General features: G+C 44.2%; 1 protein-coding gene across 1 annotated transcript; it reads right to left on the reverse strand.

Moving 5' to 3' along the window:
• Nucleotides 1–438: 438 nt before the first annotated feature.
• LOC135502708 (mucin-5AC-like) lies at nucleotides 439–6,033 on the reverse strand. Its single transcript, XM_064795673.1, has 9 exons — nucleotides 5,777–6,033; nucleotides 5,238–5,368; nucleotides 4,738–4,914; nucleotides 3,940–4,232; nucleotides 3,294–3,510; nucleotides 2,738–2,984; nucleotides 2,410–2,540; nucleotides 1,873–1,979; nucleotides 439–1,153 (listed from the first exon to the last, which is right to left on the reverse strand). Exons 1-9 carry the CDS (start codon nucleotides 5,899–5,901, stop codon nucleotides 728–730), a joined length of 1,854 nt encoding a protein of 617 aa, XP_064651743.1. The 5' UTR covers nucleotides 5,902–6,033; the 3' UTR covers nucleotides 439–727.
• Nucleotides 6,034–8,767: the final 2,734 nt, after the last annotated feature.

The following is an 8,767-nucleotide window of genomic DNA, read 5'->3' on the forward strand; positions in this document are numbered from 1 at the left end:
CCTCAGCAAGTGTGCGTACACTATCTCATGTGATCACGAAGTGACGTGATGAGGAGGTGATACAGAATTACTTGCTTATTTGTGTCAATGAATATATACATGTAAATATTCGGTGTGGGCAATCAATTTTGACGCTCAATTTGATACCAACCAAATTGCCAAGACAATAGTTTTTCAATTAATATAAGGGTCTGGACCTATCGATTAGATCGACCTTTAACCAGTGGAACAGGCTTCCTTATATACCCTGTACGGTCTGCCACACCCGGCGGATGCCCTCTGGGACCGTGATATTGGGTGAGTTGACTCATATACGGGGTAAAGCACAGACACTATGAGAGTCCGGTAAGGCGAGCAAAATATGATGCTCCAATAAAGCCTATGTCAATACGTCCAATACATCCAAGTTGTGTGGCCGTATTTAAAAGAGAAAATAAATTTAACCCTTAGAGTAACAGTTTATTTGCTCAAATACATTTATATTGCAGCATCAAATGCTCACTCCATGCATGTCATCAATTATTAACTGATCTGATGACGCGCCTGCGAAGCTATACATTCACTCGAAATGTCCTAGTGAGTTTTAAAGACATGAAGCGACTCGTCACGAAACGAACCGAAGTGTTCTTGCTGAATTGTTAGATAGTATAGCTTCCTTTTTTTGGAGATACCTCGATCTGATATTTCACACCCGAGTATTACATCAACCGGATCTAAATCTGAACAACTAGTGCTGTCTCCTCGCGCTTACGGAATCATCTTCGTTGGAGTAGTCCCCATATTCCCCATAATCTCCATTCGGGCTTGTCGTGGTTTCCGTGCTATCAGGCCGACTGCCCAACGGCTTAATCGGAAGTTGAGATTGGTCAGAATCACCTCCAGTCGCCTCCTGAGAGTGGCTTCCACTACTGCCGCACGCCTGTCCGGGCGTCTCGACCGGCTGGTCTTTGCACCTCGGAATAGAGTCGTCTTCCTCGGGCTTGATCATCATCGAAACTTTCTTCATTGATAAACGCTTGTGTATTGGTATCCAGGCAATGCAACCGTTTACCCCGCAGAAGGCGTACCGTCCTCCCCTTTTCCTTGGTAGCATATACTGACCGTTCAGGTTGGCGGTGAAGCAGTTGTTAAACCACCATCCGGAGCGATAACGCTGAAAAGAGGAAACAGAAAGTGGATGATGAAATTTACATCGTGTATGATTATGGGTAATAGCAAGAATTAATAAAGACAAGTCTCCATTAGTCATTGGTATCAATAGTCTTAATTTTCGAGGAGTGTCGTCTTACAAGTGAGAATTGGGGAAGCGCGGTGGCGCAATGGCAGAGAGCCGGTCTCATAACCGGAAGGTCGTGGGTTCGATTCCCGGCTGAGTCGCCACTTAGAAACTTCCTACTGGTCGAGTTCAATCGAGCGCTCAGTAGCTGCTCATTGAAACCCCAGATTGATTTCTGTGGAGACCGGGATGATAATAATGTAGTCCCAAAAGCGCATTGAGCAGGGAACCTGGAAATGCGCTATATAAGAACTCAATTATTATTATTATTATTATTATAATTGACGTATACGCGGGGCATAGACCTCCAATCAGACTGTCCAAACAGATGAACTGGTTCGACTTTGAAAGCATGCATGCCTATGGTGGGCCTCTGACATGAATACCTGATTGAGCGGGTGTCCCCAGTACTTGCATGATGAACAAAAAGTGATAGTTTTGATGTACACTCTTCCTCTAGCCGAGGACAGAGTCACTATAGGCCAATAACCCATTTCGCGCCTAACCGTAATGCATATGCAAAGACGCCCATCCTGCCTGAGAGAGGAGGATACTCCCTAGCACCAGAGTCTTTCAAAGACTCTGATAGCACCTACCCTTGCGCATGAACCCCTAGAGTGGTCATTGTCTCTGTCCTTGGTGCTGAACGATATCCCGTTGTGGAGCCTTGTGTCCTGGTAGCCCCTGAATCTGAATCCGTCTCCTGAAATGGCGTTGAAGGGCAAGATGTTGATGTCAACGTCAAACGATATCAATATTAAAAGCCACGTGAATGATATTACTGCCGTTTCGCTCGAGGCCATTAAAATCTTCTCCCAACGTGTCAAGTGATTTAAGGTTAACCGTAGTCACTGACATGACTGAAAGATTATTGCTGCCAGCGCCAAGCTGAAACCATTAGCCGGATTTTAACTGATTTTCTTCGCATCCTTCACTTTTGGTAAATGATGAAATGTTTTGTTCCAGATTATCTCTTCAAAGGCCTTTTGTTTCCTTTGCTTGACCTGACGAAAACCAACTAAGGCCACTGACTTCAACCAAAAAACAGCTATGTTGGTTTCTTTTTTCGACACGTTGATCTCTCGAACGGTTTCATAAGAACGTTTTACCAATATTGTTGACAGAGATCATACCTGCGTTTCCTCTGCTCAGACCTTCAATGTGTAGACGATACCCTTGAGCCTCGCTTTCAATCCAGAAATGGTCATACTCGATCCAGTAGGCAAGGTTAGTGAATGTCTCAAAAACAACACGAAGACGATATCTGAAATGAAACAAAGTACATATACATTGTATAATCAAGTTTTATACATACATGTACTTGGTATAATTCTAATAAATAACACGTGGTGGTCGATTTAGTCTCTAAGAGTTGCTAACGCCCAAAATATGCTAAAACACGAAGACACTTATTCAAAGCGTTAACTTCCATAAGATGTTAAATCTGATGACGCTTCTCACCTCCTCGAGTTTGTAAGATGGAAGATGTTCTCCAAGCCAAGCCAATAGTTGCCGGTGCTTGGGTTACCGAAGCCATCCTTGTAATCTTGCCAGTCTCTATTAAAATTCTCCTCAGGCCCTGTCCGTGATTGGAAGACGGTCCAGCCGTTCTGGCAGTAGGCGTCAAAGGGATCCCGGATACTGGGGTGGATCTCGTAAACGCCGTTGCCAGCACCGCTCTCCGCTAACGTGGAACAGTCACTGTTCGCTGTAAAATGAAAATGAAATGGTCGGAATTTATCAAACCTGATACTTGGACTAGTCACACTGCCCGAGGCGATCGCAAACCCTTAGATTTTGCCGATAAGAACAAGTAATCAAAGGAAATTTCTTGCATGGCTAATTCTGTTCCATCTAGTGGTTATACATTTTGGGAAGATTGCGGTTCGTACCGCACCTCTACTGAAAACAGATATAAATTTTGTAGACATCAATATCGGGGAGATCATCGAACATTAGTCTGGACGGAGATTTACAACAATGTGTAGTCAATGATTTACAAAACAGTTCAACTTACGCCTGTCTATCCAAATGGGTCCTGTCGTTGTGGGAGGCGGAGTGTTAGAGGTGGTAGTAGTCGTAGGGGTAGTAGTGGTGGTGGTAGAGGTGGTAGTAGTCGTAGGGGTAGTAGTGGTGGAAGGGGTGGTAGAGCTGGTAGTTGTAGACGGTGTTGGAGTAGTGCCTACGCAGAAGCATTGGTTTCCGTATTTGTCGGAGAATCTGTGTGTAACAGGCTGTTTAGAAAAACAAAACAAAAATGAGATACATTCAGGTGCAGGACTATAAGTATAACAAAGTATATGGGGGAGGGTATAGAAAGATCGAACAATTCTGATGCCACAACTCATGGAAAGAGGTATGCCTTTTTTAACCAGTATTTTGATAAATCCCTGCAGGCGGCACTGTAAATCAATACGAACACCGTTTTTGCGTGGCCTGCATGGTCCTGTCGGGGTCGTTGCGACTGCCAATGACTATACATGATGTTCCAGTCCATGAAGATTGTGAAGACTCCTGGCTGAGATTGCAGTACATGTATGTTATTTTCTTAGTTTGTATGTTCGTGACTGTATAGTTTTGTACTCTGCAGTCCACACAGGGCATGTTTTCAAGTCAATAAAATAATTTGAATTTGTAGACATGACTATATACTCTACACTTACTGGTCTGGGCGTTGTCGGTGTTGTGCACAGAAAAACGGGGGCTCTGGTGTATGAAAATTGATCTCCAGCTCCAATGTCAGTGAATGGCGGAGTGTCTCCACTATCAACCTGGCTTCCGTAATCGGTATAGTCTCCAATGTCCCCGGTCGAATCCCCAGTGTTTTCACTCCCTTGAGTCGGGGCTCCGTAGCCTAATGGGGTGTCCCCTGCACCCACATCGATCAGGTCGGTATCAAGATATGGATACGTAGGCCTACTGTCACTCCTTCTTTGGCGGTTGAGGGGCTGATGACCTGGAATTCAAAACCGACTGATCAGTAACATCATGCAAACATCTCTTAATACTTGATGGAAGCGGGTCCGGTATCGTATAATGTAGAGCAACAGTTCGGAATTCGAATGTAGCTTTATTCCAATGAAGAGCACCTGACAAGGAATCTGTGCAGAGGTGGCATTTGATCTGCACCAGGAGAACGGGGAGTGCATCAATACTGTTGCGCGTGCCAAGCTGTCACTGTTAGCAAACGCTATCTTTATCTATCCGACTGGCATGCCAGGGCCGGAGAGCGAACATTAACCCCTGATTTCCTCAGGATGGCAAATAACTGGAACTGCATTTAGACACCCTTTAATTCAGGCCTGGTGAGGGTAATAATCTCTTCGCTGAAGTGCAACGATTCAATCGCTGCTGCCTCCTGCCATTTAGATCACATGCGACGATTCAGTCACTCGTTTGCGGTGGTCACCAGTCTCAGGTAATACTAATACATGTACTATACTTAGACAGAAATCACCTACATTTGTCCTCTCGGCCACACTGGGTGCATTGGTAAGGATCATCGCGGCATCTGCATCCGCTGTTGGAGCAACATGCACAAGTATTGGGCTTCCTGGACGTGGGTGCGTTTTCTTTGGGACAAGGACACTCCATCCTCCCAGTCCATCCATTGGTATCGGTAGGTCGACCAGCTGTTTCTAAAACAGAAATGTACACGAATTTCAACTGAAATGCAAGCGAATCTCTTTATATATTCTCAGACCTTTTGACAATGCAGGTCCAAGATATGTCAAACCTTTTGACCCCATCTTCCGATAAGTCCTTATTCGGTTAATCAATAGATCAGACTCAATGGTTAATTAAAGACCATCGACCGTATTAAACTGTCTCAGGTAGAATATGTTTTCATCTTACATCCCAACCAAATTTGTAGAAGGCATGCAGTTTTGTAGAGCTCTCAGGAACTGTACATGTATGATAGGCCTTAAGTAACATCCTCCTCATACCCTCGTGTACTTACGGCTGCTGCAGTCGTTGACGAAGCTGGTGCTGTCACACCTGGCACACTTGCCATACCTGGAGAGGACACCACATTGGCAAGCTCCCTCAACGCAGCATGGGCATGCCATGGTTCGGTCGTCGCCGCTGCATCTAAACGACGAAGAAGCCACAACTGTTGTTTGATTATATATTCTGTGCCGAAAGGCCAAATTTGAAAAGCTTCTGTTGTCTTAATCATTAATCTGCAGGTTTTGACTTACTTGTCTTAAACCCAGCCACTCTTTGAGATGAGGATTTTTGAGCGTTTTACCTTTTAGAGTTTTTCGGCCAACTCAAATGTGTTGAGGTTTTTCAGAAAAATAATGACACCTCTCATCGTTCGTTGTTTTTCTTTATTGTGCCTATACATCGGTCATGTTTTCATGCCTGATACAAGTAAGTTGACAACTAAGGTCAACGAACGAGCGAATGCCGAAAAAGAAGAAAGAAAAAAGGACACGAGTAAAAAGGGAAAAAAACTAGAATGTGATATTTTCACCACCCGGTATTCATACTCACTGGCATCCGGAATGTGTTCTTGTCCATGGGTCGATGAGCGTAGTCCCTGAGGAGCTCGCGGATTCAGCACTACAGGCGACGAATAGAGTCGAGGACAAAAACGCGACGGCGAAAGTCCACTTCATCGCGGCAATACAAGAGTCGGGGTGGCCCGTCGTTCAAATCCCTCAGTTTTCCTTCACGATCACTGTGTTTCGGGCGTTCGAGATGTTTCTTTCCGAAGGGGTGATCTGTTCTGCGTTGTCTGACAAGGTAGACCGAGTTTATGGTAGTCATACCGTCCTATCAGAATGCCCCATTTTCTCGACCTAATTCGGGTGAGTTGTTTACGGCGCTTTGTTCAACGAATTATCGGTTTTCCCTGCAGTTTCTAAGTACAAGGACGTTACTAAGAAGTAACCCATGCAGAAGAGAAAGAAAAAGGTTGTGTTTAGAAGTCTGTGAAAAACTCCCATGCGTCTAAAACGGTGTCAGAGCTGTGTATGGGTAAAGTGGTCTTATCCCGACATTCGGGCCCAGCATCCAGGTTGTGACTCTGTCCTCACTCACAAATGAGACCGATTTGGAATGAATGGAATGTTTATAATGAGTTTGGAAATTTAAGAAAAAAGGTTATGAAACATGACTTATGTATTGTGATCATACATGTGATTACACATACAAACATAATCGCTCTGGCTGTCAAGTTCCCAGCCTTATCCGAAGACTTTTGGATGAAGAATTTTGAAAAAGTGTTCGTGGAGCAACCGCTGGATACACAATGAACATGACTGCAACCGTGGTGATAAAATGCATTTTCCTGCTTATTTTCGGCACTGGTTGCCTTTGTTCAACAAAAGCGAAGCGACCTGGTCAACCTGCTTACTATCTGAAGTTCCTTGTCAGTATTTTCCATAGATTTGATGCCTTCAACGGTTGAGTCGAAATTTCCCTTCGAGTCAGACCCCACTGTTAGAGTTTTTGCCACATTTAGAACCAGTGATTAATGTCTTAGCCATCGCCGTGGTAGGACATCATTACTGTCCTTGTACTAGTTGTCTCTGAGACGTTGCCTATTTATGATAATATTGTTTTGTTGGGTGGGGGTGGGGGTTGTTACGAGTCTAAGACTAAAGGGCAGGGTCTTATCTTTATTTCACAGTTGCAAGTCAACGAATAAGACGAGCTTAATCAAACCCGGCGAAGAGTCGATTCAAGTTCGCAATGGTGGTTGTGACACGGGTCACTTGCATTACGCAATGCAACCGTTAGCAAACGGAAAACAGGTGAGCAAAAAGGCCGTATACAGTTCATTTCGCGCCGATCGATACGGTCACCCCATTTTAAACTGGTTCTGTACTGACCAGTAGATACGTTAGAGGAGGGAGGTTATGCAATTGTAACGAATACAACGTTTTGAACAACCGGGCCCTGAAGACATTGTACCGCGTACCCGTACGACAAAACGTAAGCCTGCGAAACGTCTCTATAACATAATCATCACTTGACTGTGTATTATTATACTTTTCTTCAGAATGTGACCATACTTTACAACTCATCGATCGAGACAGTGGATGAAATTGTGACTTGTAGTATTTTTTGGGACGGAAAGTATCTTGTGCCGACCAAGGCAGGAGCCGGGGAGGCCATGACGCAGACCTGCACATTCACCAAGCCACAAGGTTCTTACGGTTTTACCATTTACTGGTTTCATATATTGGACTGGATGTTCGGATATGAAAATGGTTTAGACTAATTTACCAAATAAACCTTTTCTTATTACAAAAACCACCAAAAAGTACCGTCGGCTATCCTATCACTTACTGTATTGAACAACCGAAATAAATGCCTGTGATTGATCTTTGGTCTCTGTACCCATTTGTCTTTCCCCAAAGTCACACACTGCAGATTTCAGACGGACTGAGGACAAAAGAGGTGTTTTGCCCTCCCAAACGGAGGCACGGAAGTGATGGGAATCATGTCCAGCATTGTTTTGAGGGCCAAGTTTCAACTCACTCTGATGCAAGAAGACGGACGTCTCTATTCTTAATACATTTTAAATTTTCTCTGGTGCTAATAGTCTCCTCCTTTACACTAAACACTTTTCCTGCTACCAGAGGAAGACAAAAGCCTCCCTTTGTCTTAATGCTTCAAAGTCTCATATCCTGAGCAGGCAGGGGTTTGTGTTCGCTTCTCGGACCCTGCACACATAGTCTCCAGGAGGCGAATACGCGTCACTCTTCACTCCCATTAAAACCCATTTGAGAAGTCTCTCATCACCGCCCTTCGAGGCACTACAGCATTTGAATTTCCCGCCCCAATTACAGCGCCTGGACATTTCAATATGCCAATCATCCTCAAATAATGTCACCGTGTTACTGTGCCGGAACTGGGTGTGTTTAATTGCTCATGTAGTTCCTTGCTCAAAGAATGCAGACTATAATTAGAGAGCAGTTTCCATGGCAATGATACTACCCTTAAAACGATATCCGAAAAATCCCGAGATGTTTTGAAATCTCACCGTTCGGGAACTGTTTGCGTTTTCATTTAACCCCCACTAAAATATATGTCGTTGCAATTTCCCAATTCATTAACATGGTGACCTGATTCAATTTGTAATGTGTTTATTATTACGTTATCTATCGCACAAACATTTAAAAAATGAATACTAAGCCCAATGAGGTTACAAAGTCAAACCCATGGGACTCTTGTGCGCTTTTGGTGAGTACATATAAAGCAGATAAAGGGTATACCTTAATCGGAGGCGTGTGTCATGGTTGATGCACATCTGTACATTGATCGCTGTTTACGGCTGATCTGTTCGGAGCAGTGTCCCTTTAACGCACTCCATATCAGCCGTCCCGCTGCCTCGTCGCACGGTCGATGGCGCTCTAAATTCAAACCGGGTATAAAAATGATTTCTATTCTGCTTCCTAAATTCAACAAACTGGGAGTTGGGTGAAAAAATTCCAATGGCGCCTCCAGATAAGGCACTGCAAGTGGCAGTTTGCC

The sequence above is a fragment of the Lineus longissimus genome, chromosome 2 (assembly GCF_910592395.1).
Source record: "Lineus longissimus chromosome 2, tnLinLong1.2, whole genome shotgun sequence".
Taxonomy (NCBI): Eukaryota; Metazoa; Nemertea; class Pilidiophora; order Heteronemertea; family Lineidae; genus Lineus; species Lineus longissimus.